The 22,372-nt window shown below is 43.9% G+C and overlaps 2 protein-coding genes across 12 annotated transcripts in view; one reads left to right on the top strand and one right to left on the bottom strand.

The window, feature by feature from the left end:
• LOC133348484 (ankyrin repeat domain-containing protein 13D-like) overlaps nucleotides 1-15,968 on the bottom strand; it is a 55,743-nt gene extending 39,775 nt beyond the window's left edge. The window contains 1 exon segment of the mRNA XM_061561322.1: nucleotides 15,727-15,968. Within this exon segment, the coding sequence (XP_061417306.1) occupies nucleotides 15,727-15,831 (105 nt within the window). The 5' untranslated portion in view covers nucleotides 15,832-15,968.
• A 728-nt stretch (nucleotides 15,969-16,696) lies between these two features.
• LOC133348480 (ARF GTPase-activating protein GIT2-like) overlaps nucleotides 16,697-22,372 on the top strand; it is an 86,606-nt gene continuing 80,930 nt past the window's right edge. For all 11 annotated transcript variants that reach the window (XM_061561320.1, XM_061561314.1, XM_061561317.1 and 8 more), the window contains exons 1-2: nucleotides 16,697-16,924; nucleotides 18,020-18,119. In XM_061561320.1, coding sequence (XP_061417304.1) covers nucleotides 18,068-18,119 — 52 coding nt within the window. In that variant the 5' untranslated portion in view covers nucleotides 16,697-16,924; nucleotides 18,020-18,067. The remainder of the gene's footprint in view (nucleotides 16,925-18,019; nucleotides 18,120-22,372) is intronic.

Genomic DNA, 22,372 nt, shown 5'->3' with positions numbered 1-22,372 from the left:
ACAAACTTAAACACAAAAAGCAGTTCGAATATCGGGAGGAAGAGCGTTCCAGACGGTCGCAGAAGCGCATCTGAAAGCGCGCGACGGTGGCCATGATCGGGAATCGCTCCCCACTGCGAGAGACGCGCACACACACGTACACGCGCGCACACACGTACACGCGCACCCACACACGCGCACACACGCAAGCGCACACACACACGCGCACACACGTACACGCGCACCCACACACGCGCACACGCGCGCACGCGCGCACACACGTACACGCGCACCCACACACGCGCACACACACACGCGCACCCACATACACGCGCACACACGTACACGCGCACACACGCGCACGCACGTACACGCGCACGCACGCACACCCACACCTGAGTGCCCACGAGGACAGGCGAGCTCCGAGCGCGCAAGGGAATTCACTGTCGGTCTGCAAAATCACGGGAGCTCACGCGTATTTCTCAGTGCCATGAATCATCCTCACCGAGGGGCTTCTGTGAGGTTACCAAGTAGGATTGCCACTATTATTGTTCACGATATAAGCTGTTATACTGGTAGGAACCACCTGGTTCCACCAGCCCACAGGGGATGATTGTGTCCGTCCGTCCGTCGTGCATCCAAAAATGGGAGGGGTGGGGCTGGGTGGAGAGGGGAGGGTGGGGAGGGGCTGGGTGGGGAAGGTGGGAGGGGCTGGGTGTGGGCTGGGTGGGAGGGGTGGGGCTGGGTGGGGAGGGGCTGGTCACCCCGTGGTGCCCTTATAAAACTCAACGTTTAACCTACTCACGCCGGCTTGTGCCCGCCCTCAGTCGGGCATATTTGCGGAATACACCACGCCGCCGTTGACCCTGGCCATTGACCGAGCAACCCAACGTTCCTACCAGCTCCCTCCGCAGGAATGTGTTATTTCACAATACGTTAATGATCGTAATGTTGTTTTCCCTTAACTTTCACATTTTTACGGTATGATTATTGTGCTTTGATGTACAACAAGTATGCATATAAATGACTTATCATGTATTCAAACTGCAGTTTACTGAGTGAAACCTGCTCAAAGTATTGTGATCATTGCACATTTAAAAACTACTAGCTGTACTACCCGGCTTCGCCCGGGACTTGGATCCACCACGCCCGGCCGCCTTTGTCTCCCAAGTGCCGATGTTAATACGCCACACCAGTTACTCGTTTGAGGCTGAGTCGACCTAGGGGAGGTTCAAATAATCGTCACCGGTGGTGGCCGTGAGCGGGAATCGAACTCGGTTCGCCGGGTTGGTAGCGCAGCGTAGCGTTAAGCACTACACCCACCGCTCCTCACACACCACACACGCACAGACACACACACAGACACACGCAGACACACACAGACAGACACAGACAGACACACACACACACAGACACACAGACAGCACGCTAAGCACTACACTACCGCTCCCCACACACCACACACGCACACACACAGACACACACACAGACACACACACAGACACAGACAGCACGCTAAGCACTACACTACCGTTCCCCCTACACAACACACGCGCGCGCGTCCATAGGTACACATACACGCGCTTGCTGCAGACACACACGACTTTCAGGGTGCGTAAGGCAGTAAACGACTGAAATAATAAAGCGGCAATGCTGTGCGAGGAACGCCTTAGACCAGCAACACATTTGTGTAATGCGAGCGTAAACACACAAACACATACAAACACATACACACAGACATACACATACACACAAACACACACATACATGCACACAAACACACACACATACATGCAGACACACAGACAGACACGTAACACACATACATACACACACATACATACACAGAAACACATACACACACATACATAGACACACAGATACATACACACAAACACATGCACACACGTACATACACACATACATAGAGACACGCAGACATACACATAAAGACATAAAAAAAAACCCACATACATACACACACATACACACAAACACATACATACACATACATACACACATACATAGAGACACACAGACATACACATAAACACAAACACACATACACATGACCCGGCTTCGCCCGGGACTTGGATCCACGATGCCCCGCCGCCTTTGTCTCCCCAGTGACGATGTTCACACACGACAGCAGTTACGCTTTTGAGGCTGAGTGGACCTAGGGGAGGGCCAGGTCCGTTTCAAATAATCGTCAGCGGTGGTGGGCGTGAGTTGGAATCGAACTGGGGTCGCTCAAGCAGCTTAATGACTGTTTGTACAAAGAACATATAAAGAATCGATTATAATAACCAGGCAAGAGTCCATATTATAGACTGCCAGTACACGCACTCAGCTTCATAAGCAGGCTAGAGTGTACATGATAGTGGCCGTACGCTCACCGAGCTTAATAAGCAGGCTACAGTGTACATGATAGACTGGCAGTACGCTCACCCAGCTTAATGAGTATTTGTACAGTGAACATTAAAGTAATCGATTGTTGGCGCGTTGGGTTTAAAAGTAATATTAATAGCACACATTGTGGTGGGGGTGTAGTGAAGAGTAGGAAAAACTTTGATGAATTTACCTCAGAGTGGCGTGGTGGGTGTCGAGGCCTAGTAGCGTGCAAAGCCTGCGGCCTCGCCTAAAATTGTCGGCTTGGAAAAGGCAGGGTACGGGTGGCGTTCCTTCCCCCCCCCCTCTAGCGCTCCAACAATACTGTGTAATGGCTATTATTTAATTAAATACGGAGCTTATGAAAGTGGCGAAGGCGTGGCTAGCCGTTGGCAGGGGCAACCGCCGTCCAATGAAACTGCAGCCCTTGGCGAAGGCGTGGCTAGCCGTTGCCAGGTCCAATGAAAGCGGCGAAGGCGTGGCTAGCCGTTGCCAGGGGCAACCGCCGTCCAATGAAAGTGCGTATGGGCCAAAGTCCACACACAGACAGACAGACATGAACGATTTTATATATATAGATTCATGCTTATCATGCACATGTTGTCATTAAATTACGAAGATGATGTTATATAATAATCACCACGCGGCCAATTTTTCCAGGAAATGCATTAGAAAGGACTTGTTTAATGAGTATTAAATATTTATTTGCAACTCTAATTATTCTTGTGAACTTTCATTGTTATTTTATGCATAGTTCGTCAGGAAATAAAATCTATACGTAAAAAGCGAATGGAACGAACAACAGTCACGATACGTAACGATGCTCTGCAAGAATTATCGTTGATCTTGTTACCCCTACGCTACTATTGCGGCAACGCTGGTATTCCCGCTGGCCAAAGGAGCCCTACTCGTATTCCTCAGGTGCGATATGAGTCATTCTCTCTGTGGGCCCTCCGTACGAATGCCGTGAACACCCTTGCCAACGCACCCAAATGCGCAGTGGTCGTACAGCAGCGAAGGGCCGAGGATGATTCATGGTGGCAGCGAGACACGCGCGTGTGTGTGTTGTGTTGTGTGGGCGTGCACATGCAAAGCGGCTCCCCGTGTGCGTTTACACAATCATTTGGGATGTTTGTAATTCACACACACACACGAAAGAATAAAAATAACACACTGTAGATGTTTATTCAAACACACAATGCGCATTGTCCTCCGTGGGTCCTGCGTGGGACCCCCAAGTCATAAAACACCATTGTGTCAAGGGCAAAAACGATGTGACTACACTTTTTAGTGAACGCTGCCAAAAATGTGATTTTGGACAAGCTAAATTCGACGGGCAGTTGCTGTTCTCCCAAATCGACGCATTTCGAAATCGCCTTGGGTTTGCAATGATTTATGGGCTCGATGAATTATTAATCAATCCTTATAAAACATGCATCCAGTGTAAACCGCAGTGGGTCCTGATTAAAGTAATGACGCTTATGGAAATGTCTGCTTTGGAAAAATTAATTGGGATGGCAAAAAATTTAATTTCTGATTTGATTATCCAAGGGATTTTCTTTTAAACAAAATGCCAATGTCATTGTCTCTGGTATCCTATTGGAAAAATTATTGAATTAACAGGATTTCACACATTTATCTTTCTCAAACGTGACCTAAAGCAGTTGTATTTTGACGTGTAGTGATTATGAGAATAATGGAGTCGTTGGTAATTAAGACATTATCTCTGAATGATTATGCAAGAATGTAACTTTAACAGCCACACAATATTGCAGCCACCTCATCCAAGCAGTAAAATATACGGTTGTAAACATTTCTGGATCTAGGACATTCGCACAATCGTTAGCCTTTGCACGCATATGCAAATAAACTGGCTTTTTTTTCTATTTCTCTGGACGTTTATTATAATTTCGGGCCAGCTAAGGGACCCCACATTCTAAAAGCATCGTGCATTACTTTCACGATACAGTGATCGCAGGTTCAAGGTAATGCTGCAGTGGAAACGGATGCGGTTGATAACTGTTTTTTTGGGTTAGATCGCGTAAATATAAATGTGTCATTAAACCCGCCACCACCCGACACAGCCAATTAGTAAGGTTTGTCACGTAAACAGAACATGCCAACTGTGTTGGAGAGTAAATCCACAACTTTTATAATCTGAGTACGACGTTTCGCCAGTAATTACAACTAGCATCAGGCAACAGCCAGATTTGTGGAAAATATATTTACCCGATCTAACCCAAAAAAAACCTGTATTATGGATAATATTGGCCGTGAAAGCCTGTGTTAATGGATGCGGTTGACTAAACTATGATACAGTGTGCTCACATTACACTGTATTTATAAAGTGTACTTATTCCATTGTAATTGTGCTGTGTCGTGCAGCGACGGCAAAAAGGTACAAGGATGAAGCAGTATGAGTGAAAAGGTAATTTATTCTCAAATATATATTATTTATCTTGTTGCATATAAATGGATAATCACTGCATATATGAGGAAGAAAAGGCACATTCCATTTCGTTATTTTAGAAATATGATAAGGAGACAGACATTAAATCCAAATTTCTACTAAATGCAGTGTTATTGATTAACATTTAGAATCTTTACTAAATATATAGTTTGACAATGTATCTACGTATATGTACAACCCTATAGGTTTGTATACTTTGGGATAAAAATATATATTTAAACTTATGTTGATAATATTGTTGATAGTATTAAACACCCACCACAAACGCTGGTAGGCCGTTCAAGATGTGCAGACAGTTTAATCTTCATAAAAAGGATGAGAGGAAAAATTATGCATTAAAATTTTAAGAAATAATTTATTTGTAAATCCAGTTTGGGTTCATATGGCTGTACTGTATTGTATTTTTTTATTATAGCCAAACACATTTGATCCAATTTGATATAGGGAGTGCTATGGGTTGATCGTTTTATCGACATTTATCCTTTTATCCAAGCGACAAAGCGTAAATAAACGTGGATTTTTTTGGTGCCACTTCTGGGTTCCTTGCTGTTATCCGCACAATGGCTTGGAAATAGAAGAAGAATATATCTCACAAATAGGAAAGACCTTGTGAGTGCAGAGGCTAAGTGGATAGTCGAGTTTTACTGTAAATGTTAAACATGCCCGTGTGGGTAAATGTTACCGACATTGGCACGATCATGGCTAATTTCCAGCCTGCTTTCAAGGATGCTTTTTTTCTGACATTAACGTAACCAAGATGTCGATAGCACTTTTAAAGCGTCGCGTCGAGGGTTCTAAGTGGCTGAGCATTAATTACAAAGGAGGAAACCCATTAACAACAGCACTTACAGTGCATTAGAATTTGGATTTATGTCGCTTCTAAATGCGGTGGCGTCTCAAGACGCTGCACATAAGTGGGACACGGGCATCTGGGGAAACCGCCAGACTTATACGTCCACTGGACGCGTTTATATTATAGTGATCAGTCATGGGCGGAAGCGAACAGTCTTCAATTGTAACCCTTAGATTTATTGTGCAAAAAGAATAACTGGCCAGTGTATGACTGAAAAATTGAAAGACTGTGAAATACTCTTTGCTTCTTTCGTAAAGTCACGTATAAAGATAAAATAATAAATTAAATACTGTGAAATGCCCTACGAGGATAAGGCTGATAGGGGAAGAGATACAATGCAGGCGAGAGTCTCTCAACTCAAGTCCTTGCTACTCCTCACGGTGCTGAGTTCTGCAATTACCGTGATGATTACCAACCATCCGGTGCATGCAGTGTGTGTGGTGGCTTTTAATATTCATGTGCATTTTTTTAAAATATTGGTGACGGTGAATTAGCAGGTCACATGCGGTGGGGTAAATGTGGGCTACCACCGCCTCTTCCAAGACACCTAGTGTGGAAGAGGAAGCCAGATACCCTCTAGAAGGGCTCTCCATTCATTCAGCTTGTGCATAATCGCCGAGCCGCGCTCTCTAGACCGTCCTCTGGTGGAAGTCCTTCCACCAAGTGGCATGAGCAATCCCTGCAGTCACGAAAGCTTTAAATCGAAATTTAACCGCCACTACGGGGTGGGATTCCACAAAACTTTAAGATCCTTCAACAAACTCCGGTTTAAGAAGGCTCAGCTAATCGAGTCTCTCACCTTTCTGAAGAGATGCCACGACTCTCCTCTTGATATGCAAATTCCTTTGTCAAGGCGCCCTTCCCCCTCCAACCCAGCTTAAATATACGCTGCCAAGCATGGTGGTGCTCATTCAGACGCTGTCTTTCCGACAGACCTGTTCTTCACCTGAGGACGGCTGCTTGCGTTGTGGCCGAAACGTCGTGAGAATTATTTTATTATGTTTTATTATTTTATTATTTCCCTTCTACGTGACTTTACCGAAAGAACCAAGAAGATGAATCCCTGCAGTCACGAAAGCTTTAAATCGAAATTTTGGCATGAGCAAGTAATTGCAGGGCTGCACCTTTACCTACAAAAGACTGGTACCGTAATCACGATGGCTCGCAAGGTCTGGAGTTGAAAGACACTACTCTAGACCACGCTGAATGTATTCCGGTGCACGCGATGATTCCTGAATGGCTCTCTCCTCTTGCAATAGCTGTCACTGGTTACCACCAATGCCGAGAATGCATCCGTCCTGCCTCTTGGCATTATTGCTTTTTTTTGTCCGTATAGGTAATCGTTACGGTTGTCACCTCCGGAGGTAAAACAAAAATAGGATATACACTTTGGTTCTTTCGGTAAGTCACGTAGGTAGAAATAAAACAAAAATAAATCACGACGTTTCGATAGCAACACAAGCCATCTTCTTCAGGTGAAAATCGCGACAGCCGCGATGTCTGCTGCGAGCAGCACGATGTAAGATATGTCATTGGTAGAAGAATATATGACAATAGCAGGTCAGGGGAGAACTCCATGTAAATGCATTGTCTTGAATGGTACATTATAATGAAACTGACAAAACCAGGACCTCTTAATATTCCAGGATAACTTACAGATTTCCCAGGACAGTGAGCTCAAAAACACGGCACAATCCGGGGAAAGCCAGGGCAGGCAGCAACTAGAGCAATGGTTAATGAAAAGAATGATTAATCTTTGGGATGGTTTCCTGAGTCATTGTGTGCGATCTGTTGTGCATGATGATGGTCACCCATACACTATTAAGGCTCAACTCTGTTTCGCATCAGAGATCTGGTGATATTGGGTGCATGCTGGGTGATTTGTCATATACTGCACATATATTAATACGGTACAGTATGGTATAAAATACCCAGCCTTAACCACTCCCACCTGTCCTCCGAGCTGTCGCCATAATTACACCACCACTTTCAATAACCCCACTCATTATTTAAAGCACTATTATTTCATCTACAATTTGTTTTATTGTTGTAAAGTGCCTTGGCTTAAGCCGCTATATAAATCTAGAAATATAAGACCCAACCGGCCATTACACATGACTTCCATACATTTGCCTTTACTTAAAAAAAAATTAAAGGCATAATTTTACAATGTTTGTTTAGAAATCTCAGATTACACAAAATGATCACATAGTACAGTGCAATGAAAACTGATAACTCCTTTTTGGAAAGAAAAAAAAGAATCCATAGCAACACAGGTCCATCCGAAAAGGGAGACGCATCATCACAATAATGATGACGACAGAAAATCGGTAAATCACACACACCGCACACAGTGAAAATGGAGACCTAATGAAAACAGACAGGGCATTTGCTTGTCCTGTACATTCATATTATGACAACAGTGCCTCTATACGAGCATCGCTTATGACCAAATCGCCCTTAAATAAACCACGCCACGGCAGATATGAAAACGCTGTTCGGGAGTTGAGCCCAGGTTGGTTACTCAGTCGGGTTGACTTGCCAGGGATTGCAGACGAGCGAGCCGTTCACATGTGAGAGAAGGCCGTGCTTGAGGAGTGCCACCCACGCCGTGTGCGTGGGGTTGCTGCCTCTGGCTGGTCCTGGTTTACACGCAAATTAAACCAAACGCTCATTTGAAATGGGACCGGCAAGGAAAAAAACCCACTGGTTTACACGCAAATTAAGCCAAACGCTCATTTGAAATGGGACCGGCAAGGAAAAAAACCCACTGGTTTCCACGCAAATTAAACCAAACGCTCATTTGAAATGGGACCGGCAAGGAAAAAAACCCACTGGTTTACACGCAAATTAAGCCAAACGCTCATTTGAAATGGGACCGGCAAGGAAAAAAACCCACTGGTTTCCACGCAAATTAAGCCAAACGCTCATTTGAAATGGGACCTGCAAGAGGCCCTCCAAGGAAAAAAAAATATGCCTGGGACTCGATGAGGCTTTCCCGGGCAATTGGAAAAAAAATCATTTTCATTACGGTACGAAATTAATTACTGATGCAATACTCGGATTTATATGAAAAATTTGCATCAGTTGTAATACATTCACACTTCTTAATGCACAAAAGGGTGTAAATATAAACTACAGAATAAGGATGCTATTGCACATACTGTTTCAAGAATTCTATTCTAAATAATAAAAATTACTTCACTTCCCATCGTACGTTGTTCAAAGAATGGCCCGAGCTGTATTGCACCGTCTCGATTTTATTGCTTTCTAATGTAGTGACCAATTTAGCCTCGCTGTATTATGACACTGCACTTCTCTCCTATCAGACAATGTGGCCGGAGTGCTGGTAACAGCTGTTTCACCATGCCTTCAATCTGACAGGACCGCAGTATTGGGTACATGGTGGCTCGGGACAAGATCGCAACAGCTGTGCTGCTGTCTGAACATTGCACGCACTCAGCGTAAGACTTGCGCCCTTTAATTTTACTTTCAACGAGGAGTGAGGTATTATCCAGCTTCTGTGTGCGAGAGACACAGTATAACACTCCCGCTAGAATTCCTGCCCTGCCCTGTATTTATACACATGCATATTCGTGGATTGTTAAGCCTATTCTGTGAGAGTAAATTCAGAACGTTAGTTATGCATGGGGCATCAATAAAAGCTACTGTCCGTTATGAAAGAATGATCACTTGGCAGCACTTTAAAATAGGTCGTTACAATAATATACAAAGATCCAAACAAAGATCCCCATATAGCCTTAACAGACTGTAGGGGCAAGTGCTGTTAGCGAGCACCTATTAAGGCCGGAACGGTACACGAGGGGGTGGGTGGCCAGCACCACGCCCGACCGCCTTTGTCTCCCTAGTGGCAATGTTTACACACCGCACCAGCTACTCATTTGAGGCTGAGTCGACCTAGGGGAGGCCCGGGACCGGTTCAGATAATTATCACTGATGTTGCCCGTGAGCGGGAATCGAACCCGGATCGCCGGGTTCATAGCGCAGCGCGCTAACCGCTACACTACCGCTCCCCACACAGACACACATACACGAGCACACACTTGTTCGTGAGAAAGTAAACATGCATCGTATGACTCTCATCCTTATAATCCTCCACATCGTATCGAGGTTTATGCGCCCTAGGTGTTCGCCAACACCTTGCGTGTCATTCTTTAGAATGCTTCTGTTATGCGTTTGATAAAATCGCACAAGCATCATGCAAGTATAATACTATGAAAAAATAATCGATGCCTCGGGTTTCCTGGCTGGCTGCTGACTGGCCTCCTCTCTATCCCATAATAACTCTGTTGTCAGTAGGTGCAGGCAGTTGCCACCGAAACTAGCTGGGTAACTGGCTAAATGGAATTTGCCGCGTAACAAAATAACATTCAATCGCATTGAAACGGCGGAAGCAGAAGTTCATGAGAAGTAAATAGACAGTGACACCGAAGAGGTGGGAGTAACGAATAGACGGCTCACACGGTCCATTTGAAATTGCCAAAATATTCTTTAAATCCTCGAGAACATAAAAAACCTCAGTATGTAAAAATAATTTATATTTTAAGGTGCTAATTATTACATTGGCATTTTGATACGTAAAAAGCAGGCTACTTTTAGTGCTCAGAATGCAGCTCATGGGAAGAGTATGAAAATGACAGCTGTCTCTTATTTTTTATTGCAGAGCAAACAGGTTCTCTGCTAGTATTACATTTTAAAAAAACAAGTTTCCTCGCTGGATTCCTGGCTGGCTGGCTCTGCGTGATGACGTCACCGGCATTCCACAGCGTTGAGCCGGGTTCGTCAAAGCGTCCCCCCAACCACCCCGGCTGTGTATCCCGCGCGAATGCGTGGGCCAGTGCTCGTGTTTTCAGTCGTACAAGAAAGAAAACACACAAGTATGCAAGGAATGCATTGCTAAAATTTCAACCACTGTGAAAAGCATCTTCCAATTACGAAGATTTAACGATGGATGGTACTTTTGCGGATACCTTGTACCGTATACTAACATGTTCAAATGCTTTAATAAAAATGGTATGGAACGCTGGAAACACAAACATACAAATGAATTATTCAGGTGGAGAAATGAATATGGTTAATGTTCATAAATTGCTGCAGAAATGTGTATATATGTATATATCTATATAACCTGGGGGTAAGGTCTAACAGAAAAAGTTACTATTAAAAAACGCATTGCGCCTAAATTGGATTCACGAATTGCTCTTACATGCAAGTGAGGCTTGCACAATAAATCTGAAAAACAATCAAGCTATCGAGTGAACTAATTTGGCAGCAGACGGGGCGCGCTTAGAATGTTATGCCCATTGGGGCCGGCTGACAACGCAAGAGTTATAAGTTGTTGGAAATTTCTACCAATGAGTGTTTTTTTTTACTGCCCCAGTGGAAACACCGCATGTGAGATAGAAAGGTGAGAATGACTTGCATGAGGCAGGCAGGCAGGCACACTTGGATCCCGTTTTCAAAAGGCAATAATACTGCCTTGTGTAGCGACATTCCACACATACTCATTCGTCTTATCTTGTACTTTAATTCCACCAAGGCCCAATACACAGGAGCGTTGTATTCGACATTTTAATATCTCTCCACATCGCCACCCCCTGTGATGTCGAAAATGCCAATTGTTTGAAATGTTGTGATTTTTTTTAAAAGCTTCCCCCGATTCTCACATTCTTAGGTGCTGTGTGTAGGTGGAGATAAGCAACACTTCATAGTATATGGAAGATTGTATAGACTAAAACAAAACGACACATTTGTATATTTACACGATCTAAAATACTTATTTGCATCTTTATCTTTCAAATCTACGATGGAAAATGCTAAATTTGACCTTTAAAATAAATGGCATGCTCTCATAAAGACTCAACAAATGCCAATATTTCGATGCTACTCACACTAAAGTGATTACTTTCTTATCCCTCATGCCACACGGATTGAGATACTAACTACCTCGCCTTGTATACAGGAGGGCGTGGTTTTGATCCCGACCCGGATTCCTGTATATTTGGAGATGGTGTGTTCTTCCCGTGGTCACGTAGATTTTTCTCTGGGTTCCTCCGGTTTTTCCCTCCACATTTAGAAACATGCATTTAGAGTATTTGGCTATGATACATTTCCACATGGTAAGCAACTTCGTTGAGCGATCATTTGTGGCCAGGTCACTTCGGAAAAAGATCTATGTAGCTCAGTGGGATTTGCCTGGTAATATAAAAATTGTAAAAAAAATTGTTTCGACATTTCAATTGTTATAATGATCAAATTTGCTTTATATGTAATTATTATAGTACTTTTAACCTGGGAAATTTAGATATTGCATTACCTTTTACTAGGAAGTGTAACGATTGGTGAAATGCTACATGGATTTTGAGAGATGGTGCCTTCAAGAAGGCCTTCATTCAACAGTAGATTGATCCTGGCTGCTGCTGATGATGATAAAACGAATTACCTCTACTGTCACAGAAATTCAATGCATTGTGATTCATCGTTGTGATTCAATTAAAAAAGCTATTCTGTTTTCTTTGTATCGTTTGTGTCATGTAATTTGTATTGTGTCTCATTTATATTGTCTCTCATGTGCATGTGATACATACCCTGTCTTTCCAGGAGAAGGCAGTACCAGCAAGTGGACTAATCACCATCTATTTCCACCTGCATGGAGATTTAGTGTTGTCCACTCACGTGCATGGGGATTCTCTAGGTGCTCTGGTTTCCTCCCACTTATTATACACGCTCATTAATTGTGGATAAGTAAATTATTATTACCACAAATATGCACAGCATTTCTGTAATTACATACTATATTTTCAAGGACAATACATAACACTGTGTTGTGGTATGATGGATGTTATCACATGTTTTCCCAGTGATTCACGGATAGTATCATAAAACAGTTACAGGGCATTTTAAAAGCGCTGATCACTGAAAGACGAATGCTGGTGCTTGGAAATCATTTATGTATTGTATCTCAAAATCAACAGAAGCGTCCCTAAAATCATGGCTGATGATGAGGAAATTACTCCATCAACAAACTGTGATCTATCTGCCGCTGAATGAAAGCATCTACAAGCTGTTGCCATCCTTCCCTGTCAAACGATGCCACAATCCATCTCGCTCCTGAACACGAGCTGATTTCATCTTCAGTGTTTTGCCGCCAGTGGTTGCCATTCCATCGGTAGCCTCAACCTATTATCCATATGTATCTTATTTAGAATTAAATTTAATATTTATTATGGTTTATTTAATAAGTTCATAACGTTAAGTGGTGTATATAAACACTGTCTGTATTTTAATAAATATCTATATTTTACCATGGGTTTGTTTTAAATTACAGGACATCATTTGAACAATTTTAAATATTATTTGAGCTTTTTTATTTCAAATTAAACAATGAGATACATTATTAACCAAGCCAAAGGCTATTTTATTTAATAAGATAATTGCTACAAAAAACGCCATAGCACACTCTGTACTGCCGAATGGCTTAATATAAACTAAGCGTGTATTTCCACCCCACAATCGTCACTGAAAGTACAGTACTTTCGACCAAACGAGAAGGACAAGCCACATTATAACTTGCAATTTGCATATAGGTCTTAGAGGGTGGGGATAAGCTAACAATTCAATCGCTCGCAGTAGTAAATCCATAAAATGTGCTGAGTTCTGAGTTATTAGTGCACATACACATATCCGATTCCTTTAGTTTATGGTATCTTTTTCACCAAATTAGATATGAAGTGAGCAATCTCATTGCCATTCAAATCTGTAAATGACACGAAAAACCCAACATAAAATGCAAATTGCCATTTACAGATTCCAATATTGTTGGCATGAGTCAAGTTAATGGGCCTCATGCTACCGAAGCGGGAACTCCACATATCTGGCTCCTAATGGCAGACAGCATAATTCAGTGCTTGACATGTCTACTGTACCGACAAGTCCTAACAAGGACGGAACCTATCTAAAGGTGTATATCTCTGTATATCTTTGATGGTGACCTAAGGCAGGAGAAAAAATGCATTCTTCAAAAACTGCTGAAAGCGTATTTGCATAATGCAAAAGTGCCGAGTGCTTTTTATACGTGTTTGTGTGTTGTGTGAAATCTCACAGCGATCAGCACCTGGCTTGTACAGACCTTCAGTAGGTTCCCTGTCCTTTATACACTGGGATGGTGCATCATGCATCTGCCCGCTCACAAGGCCAGTCCACTTTGTTCACAAGTGGAACTGCCACATTCTTTCAGGATATTTCAGGCTGACCTGGCACGCTCCATGTTGGATTCCATCATCAAAACAAGGTTTTTCTTTCGCCTTTTAATTCCACCCCTCAAATGTATCCCGATTGTGCCGAATTCAGATCTCTCGCACAGCAGAGTTAGAGAACGGCCCACAGAAGCAGATATTACAGAGTTACTTCTGAGATCCATTCAAGTGACCTCTGGTGTACACAATAGAGATCAACACTTCCCCACTCATTCTGCATTTTGAAGTAATGCTCATTGCATGACAATCAATTAAAACCAATATTTGTAATTATCAGAGCTGGAATTTAGCCAGATAAAGTGCAGAGCAAGAGTTTTATTTATTTATTTTACACTAGCACACAATCTCATACTTGTCCATAATTAGACTTGTAGATGCACGTTTAACTCAGTAAACCAAAACTATTTGTCAAATGCTGCATGATGTCACTTAAAACTGGGTGTTCAATATAGTTAAATTCAAGAAACTATAACTCCAAGTATAGCTCCCACCACGACGTGTATATGCAATTCTGAACATTATGCATCATCTAGTGCTCTGGAAAAATTGTTAATCTTCAAAAGGTGAGGAAAGGTGTGAGAATAATGTTTAATTTATAGTTTACCCATTATGTTAACACCAGCCATCTGTACTTGCAACCCACGCTTACGTTACATTGACCATATGGGTGCTATTCTCTTAGATGAGATGGAGCAGAGGTACAATGGTTAGCGCACGGCGCTATTAACTGTAACCCGAGTTCAATTCCCGTTCACGGCCAACATCAGTGGCAAGTGATATCTGCTAAACCGGTCCTGCCGGCTCATCATTACACTCCACTTCAACAACCCGCATTGACCAGCGTGGTGAAGTATGATCAAACAGGACCGAGACAGCACGGCGAGGTCTTGATCCAGCAGTGGATGGACAAAGGAGTGTAATCTTTCTTTGAAATATATATTAGATATACAGTACTGCAGACATACATCGCTTTACAGTAACAAAGAGGAAAACGGAATGCATAGCGATGTGACAGCTTTATACACACCCAGAGGATCGTAATGAACAGAATGTGAAGGGCGAAATTTAAACAAAACAATTGAAACTGCAGTGTAGTAATGCGTAGCGAATTGATCATGTTAACGTTTTATTAAGCATTTAATTCCAGAACCGCAGAGCGTGTTTAACACGATTGGCTGATCATGCACTGAAGACAAATTCTTCTTGCTCCATTTCAGAAACCCAAAACCCTGGGAAATCACACACCTTTTAAATGTATTACTACGGGTGCAATATGCATTACAGCATGCAATAAAGGGTAATGCAATACCAATCCACGTTCCAATGATATTCTTTACAGAAATATGTTATGCTTTAATCGGCGTTTATTTGTTTCTATCACCCATGTAAACTAAACTAATAATACGCTGGTTATATATCAAAGTTCTCCATTGTACAAAACATTCAATTAGCTCAACCCCTACAGCGTGTTAAATCGGAATGAGTAACTGTGTGTGTTATTACACATTTGCTTCGCAAGCACAAACACGCGTGCCGACAATTCACCCTCGTAAAACTGAACTACAAAAGTACCGTCGCCCTGACGTTAATCGAACCCCATTATCACCATCATTCCCAATCAAGCCCAATGACTGAGTTGCTCAGCTGGATAAGGGGACCATGGGAGAGAGAGGGGGGCACAGCGTGCGGGGTGATGGCAGTGCAACCGAACGGCACCACCAGAGCGCGGCGGCTGTCACCAAAGATCCCGTGTGGATTACCCGACTGCTGTTCAGCTCCGTCTCCAGGGCGGACGTCCTGTCGTCCCACACCAAGCGATGCAGCCGGCAGCTTTCGGCGGCAGACGCTCGGAGCGGTGATGACATCCTCCTGCACAGGCTCTCATAGCCCCCGAGCGAACACCAGCCCCGCCGAGCGCCGCCGCGTTCCAATATGCATGGCCAAGGCAGTGTCTGTCAAACCCACAGCCCTATGTATGGAGAGGTGAGTTTTATTGTTTATTTTATTGTCTTTTTTACCACCCCCCCACCCCCGCCATGCGAGTACCCACCCCTCGGGGCCGGTTGCCCCTCCCTGTGTAACGCGTAGTCAAAAGTAGGGCGCTATCCCAGGCGTAGCCCGAGGAGGGAGCCTCCACGCCGCTTGTCCGCCAGCTGCCACCACCACCATCACCGTCGCACGTGGGCGGCGCGCACGGCGTGGTCGCTTTCCCGCGACAGGCGCGACCAACGGCACGCAGATCGGGGGGGGGGGGTGGTGGCGGGACCGCGCTCAGGATTTTGCTCTCGTCACTGAGATCAGTAACTTTAACCCCCCTTCCCCCCCCCGTCGATATCAACCAGCTTGGTAGCGTCCAAGATGCGTAGGGCGTGGCCCTGCCGGCCGGCGATTTGATTGACAGGAACACACCCCACCCCTCCACAACAATTGCCACCGCCCCGTATCCACATTACGCACAGCGCTTAAGTGCCAGGCTTCCACCGCGTCATTGCATAGACGAGGCGGGGCTCGGAGTTGCCGCGAGCCAATCACACTCCCCCTCCCCCCGCCGCCCCACCCACCCGTTGTCCATCGACCAATGGAAGGCTCGAGCGATGCGTATGCGTGGTGGGAAATGCATATGTGGGGCGGGGACATGCCCTTATTTGGAGTGTCGGCCACGCCCCCCCCCCGCTGTGGGTTTGGCTGCACTCGGCTCAGCTGCTACGGCTGCTACTCACTACCCGAGCTGCCGCTGCTGAACGTGGTGGGGGGGTAGGAGGAGGGGTCCACAACTCCGAACAACTTAATCTCTCGCTTGCTTAAACTACGTAGCAGTAACTTTGTAAGAGCGACAGCGGGCCAATGAGTTGGGTGGACGAGCTACAGCACCTGCAGTGATTTTTTTTTATTATTTAGTTTGTGCGTACAGCGGGCGTCGTTTTTGCGTTTGCGATTTAACTGCGGTTGTTATAAGTGGTAAGTGAAGCGTTGTGAGTGTGCTGCTGCTATTGTTGTTGTTGTGTGAGTATGCGTGGTTGTAGTTGGTGTTGTTTAGTGTGTGTGTTGTGGTCGTGTGTTGTGAGGGTTCATTATTGAGGGTGCTGTTGGGGAGTTTTGAGTATCGGCCGTAATGAAAGTGCGAGTTTGTATGCTGATTGTGCGTTGTGAGTAGTGTGTTTTGTAGTGGATGTGTGTGTGTGTGTGTAGGGTGTTGTGAATGGTTATATTATATTGTCATAGTCTGTCAAGTGGAACGTGAGCGTGTGGTGAGTGCATTGTATATGAGTGTATTGTAAGAGAGTGTATTTAGAGTGTTGTGAGTGTATTTGAACTGTGAATGAGTGCAGAGTGAGTATTGTGAATGTTTATTTTTAGTGCGTTGTCATTATTAGGAATGTGCATATTGTGATTGTCTGGTGAGTTTGTTAACGTGCGGTAGAGCCTTTATTATACATTTGTGTGTTGGTGTCATGTGTGTGTGTAGTGAGTGTCTTGTGAATGTGCAATGAATCGTGATGTGCATTGTGAGTGGGTGTGTAGTGAGCCGAGTGTGAATATATGGTGAGTGTATTGTGCTGGTGAACGTAGTGTGAGTGTATGGTGAGTGAGTGTGTGGTGAGTGTATGGTGTGGTGAACGTAGTGTGATTGGATGGTAAGTGAATGTATGGTGAGTGAGTGTATGGTGTGGTGAACGTAGTGTGAGTGTATTGTGTGTGTAGTGAATGTAGTGTGAGTGTATGGAGAGTGTAGTGTATGGTGGGAGAGTATTGTGTGGTGAGTGTATGGTGAGTGTATGGTGAGTGAGTGTATTGTGTGTGTAGTGAATGTAGTGTTAGTGTATGGTGGGAGAGTATTATGTGGTGAGTGTATGGTGAGTGAGTGGGTATTGTGTGTGCGGTGTGTAGTGAACGTAGTGTGTGAATGCATGTATCGTAGTCCACTTGCGAGTGAGTGCATTGTGAATGTGTGTATTGCGAGTGAGTGCATTGTGAGTGAGTGCATTGTGAATGTATATTGCGAGTGAGTGCATTGTGAATGTGTGTCGTCTCTCTCTCTGTGTGTGTGTGCAGTGCTGGTGTGTGTTTGTGCCCTTTGGACCACGACACCCGAAGCTTTCAATGTCGCGAAAGTTGCGGGCTCCTGACGTGTGCGCAGACTGCAGCACAAGCGGTAAGAACCACACAACCTCGTTCTGTCTCTCTCTCTCTCCCTGTGTGTGTGTGCTTGTGGCCACATTGCTCTGGTCTCTCAGTGACCAGGCACACACCACACACACCACACAGCACCATAGCAGGATACATCCGTCAGAAGTTGCGCTGTCAAACGCGTGCGAACCTTTGTTAGTTTCCACTTCTTCCTCCCAATGCCGCAGTTTTTGTGCGGGTGTCATCACGACGCTGGGGTCAACTTTGGCCTCAAACTAGTGGCTGTCCTAAACACCGCCACTTGGAGAGACAAAGGCGGCCGGGCGTGGGGCTGGCCACCCACCTCGTGTGCCGTGCCGGCCTGAATGCGTCCTCGCTGACGGCACTTGACCCAACATTCTACACAGCCTTTCGATTTAAAGCTTTCGTGACTGCAGGGATTCATCTTCTTGGTTCTTTCGGTAAAGTCACGTAGAAGGGAAGTAATAAAATAATACAATAATAAAAATAAAACATGATAAAAATAATTATCACGACGTTTCGGCCACAACGCAAGCAGCCGTCCTCAGGTGAAGAACAGGTCTGTCAGAAGACGTCGTGAGAATTGTATTTTATTATGTTCTATTTTTATTATTTTATTACTTCCCTTCTACGTGACTTTACCGAAAGAACCAAGAAGATCTACACAGCTGTCAACCCATACGGTTTACCCCGTATTCTTGTACAGGGAAATTGAGTTTTCAAGGTCCATACGGTGTACAGCCGTTTCATGAAGGGCAATAAAATGGTCTGTTTCTGTTTCTCCATTGTGATGGGACTTTTGTAGGATTAACGGTGAGATTTATAAAGGGCACGGGGTGACCAATAAGGTCTGAATTGGTCTGTAATAAGGTAGGGGCACTGATAAGGGGTTGGCAGGAGTCTGTGAAGGCTACACGGGGGGTATTTGTTCATGGAAGTGGCTTCTTCCCAGTGAGTGGTGGTCGTAAGTTCACGGTGAGACCATTAATTCTTCTGCTGCTCTGTGACATTGTCCCGTTTCCAAAAAACACACAACTCCGCATCGTTTTGAATTATCTTCGCACAACTGTACCTTGTAGATATATAATAACATACTGTATATGTGCACCGAAGGCTTTTGTCGTGAACGGATGTAGTAGAAAGGAAAATGTGTTTTTAAAATGTACAATCTAAATGTAAATACAATGCGTGTACATTATATCATACAGGAGAACTATTGCATGTGTCAGATTATGTATTTTACCCGTGTACATATCCATAAATATCATAAACATCCGACATTAGCATTGTATAACGGTGTGTATTGTATTTAAAACCCAAAAAACGATGATACACAGATCCTTTATTAAGATGTCGAATGTCAGTATAGGTAATTATGGTAATCCGTATGGGCGAACCACTGTGCATAACAGGTGTTATAGGCTGTGGGTAGTGTAGCAAAACCAATTGTTGCACCGCACTTGAATGCTCCTAGTATTGAACTAAACCCAAACGAACCAACGGGGTGAAGTATGGTCAGAATTACCAGTACCGCGTGCGGAGATAGTTTCCATCATCCAGCAGTGGAATGATGAAGTGGATCGTGTCTAAAGTAGAAAGTGTTTTAATTCGGTGCGATCTGCCTGCTATATGCCATGGTTCAGAGAAACACGGTCGTAAAGAACAACAACAACACATTGAGAAAAACTAATCTGGAAAGTGCTCAATAAAGCATGGAGCAATCTGTGCGTGGAATCACCCTGAAACACAAAGACGAACACATGTCGATTTAAAGCTTTCGTGACTGCAGGGATTCATATTCTTGGTTCTTTCGGTAAAGTCACGTAGAAGGGAAACAAAAAATATATATAAAAAATTTATATATTTTTTATTGTTTCCCTTCTACGTGACTTTACCGAAAGAACCAAGAATAGGAACACATGTATTAGATAACGTATGCAAGTCAATGGCAGTAAGTTAAACTACTGTACAGTTGAAGGAAAAGTGCGTTTGGGAAAGATTAGCACGGTTGGCTACGTACGGTGGGAAAGAAGTTCAACATACATACAGGACACATTTCTTGAAGGGGGATGATGGCCCAATATTCAAAAGTAGTGACGCAATAGCAGCCAAGGAATGGAAGAACCCGTCCCAGACAACAGTATATGTATGTTCAACTTATTTTGCACCGTACGTAGCCAATCCTGCTAATCAGAGGTGTGGATACACGTGCACCGAGGAGATGGAATGATTAAATCGGCGTGTGTGCATGAGCTAACATGGATCGATGGTTAAAAAAGTTTGATGGATCATGGCTTTTGTTGATACTTTTTCATAGCATGTTGCATGCGTACCATGTGTACTGTACTGTGCGTCTTTTGTATTGGTGAATATGCCCACAATGCAGATTATCCAACAAAGGACAATTTCCTTTGTTGAGAAAATCTTCACCGTCTCCAGAGTTTGCATAGGGTTTGTGCGGCCAATTCCCAAGCGAGTATTTCCCATGTGGGAGGAAACGGGAGTATCCGGGAACAATCTTTATGTACAAGGGGATATCGCCACAGCTCCACACAGATGGATTCAATAATCCATTGCTGTACCGCCAAATCCTGGTCAGCTCACAGCTTTTTCTCCCATAAAGAAACTAACCAGACTCCACCCAGCCAAAGCCATTGAGACTTCATCAGCTCAAGTGCATTCAGGGAGTTTTTTGAGGTAATGACGTTCAATATCCACACACAAATGTCAGAGTCATTTTCTGTATGGTAGTCTCTAGGTTAACGTTTTTAATCCGTTACACGAAAACTACTGTTAACCAAAATAACTGTTCATCGAATATAGGAATTGCATGTTAAACGCATTAATCAGTTCCAAGGCGATTGGAACTTGACATTTTTCAGCCCAAATACGAGCGCTCGGATTGGCCGAAACTGGCGCCCGCGTGCATGATGTACACATACCGTTAATCAAAACCATGGGGTCCTATGGAAGGCGAAACGTTAACCGAAAAACCGTTAATCGATGTCACTGTTAACCGAGGGACTACTGCACTGTCCTCCCATGGCCACCAGGTATAGGGTATCACATGTGAATGTCTGTGTGATCCATAAACTCTGCATGCAAAGCTGTGGATCACAGGCAGGGGCCAACTTGCCATGAACGCATGTAATCCGGTCAAACTTAAGCTGAGGTCTTTCATCTGTGTTCTACTTCCTCTTATCTGTGTAACTGTGGACACGAAATACATTTACAGCGATATAAATGTCCCTTTGAACCCAGAAACCTGACATTGGTTCCCAACCATGGCTGACACCAGTGGTGAGTGATGATATCTGAACTGGTCCTTGGTCCTCTTCAACCAGCACTGACCAGCATGCTCAAGTACGGTCAGACAGCTCTCCCATGACCGGCTCAGCCATGGGAAGGCCTTCATCTATGTAGCGGATGGACATGGATATATATTGTTATCTTATTAAATGCCCCTATTTACATTTCCTTGGGTAAAAATCTGGATTTTCCTTTTTACATCACTATTTTGTAGTAACAAAAAAGATTAAGCCATACAATGGCATTTAATTGCCTATTTTTTTGGGAAGTCTATGTAAAATGTCACCGGGGCCAGAGGTCGTGCACTTGAAGACAGTCAAGTTCATTGTCTTTTTTTATTATGCTTTGTCAAATGGCCCTCTGCATTATCTTGCTTCCATTGCCTTTGTTAATGGTGTGGGCAAATGCCACTCGCTGCAGTAAATTGACAATCATTGTTGTGGAATGAGAACTCGTTTGCTGTAATGCAGTAATGTCTGACATTGTTGTGTAAATCTCGCTGTGGCAGGGTTGTAACCTTTTCTCGTTATTAATGATGTATAAAGAAGCATGCTGTGGGTATTTGTGTTGCACAGTTTAAATTGGCTCCATAAATGCAATATAGGATGTGGCAGCAGCCTGCGTCTCATTTGTAATGCACGAAAATGTCCCGTATAAATATCTCCCTTATTGTTAACAATGGTGGATAATGATCAGGTTTAGATAATTGTCAGCGGCGTTACTATCGTTTGCTTGAATACAGGCTTATTCATTTCTGCAGGCTTGTGCCAGCGAATGTGAAGTCTACGTGGAGTTGAATGGAAAATTCCTGCAGGACTTGACAATTTAAATAACAATGTACGGTAATTGAAACGCTGAGTTTACAACAATGACGAGAAATAGTGCAGCGTACTGGAATAGAAACTTTATCGGCAGGTCACGTGTAGCGGGGTTAAGTGTGGGGTACTC

This window comes from Lethenteron reissneri, chromosome 27 (assembly GCF_015708825.2).
Source record: "Lethenteron reissneri isolate LAM-NWPU_2019-01 chromosome 27, ASM1570882v1, whole genome shotgun sequence".
NCBI lineage: Eukaryota > Metazoa > Chordata > Hyperoartia > Petromyzontiformes > Petromyzontidae > Lethenteron > Lethenteron reissneri.
Note: the sequence above shows the minus strand (reverse complement) of the source record. Positions and strands in the feature narration are given on the sequence as shown.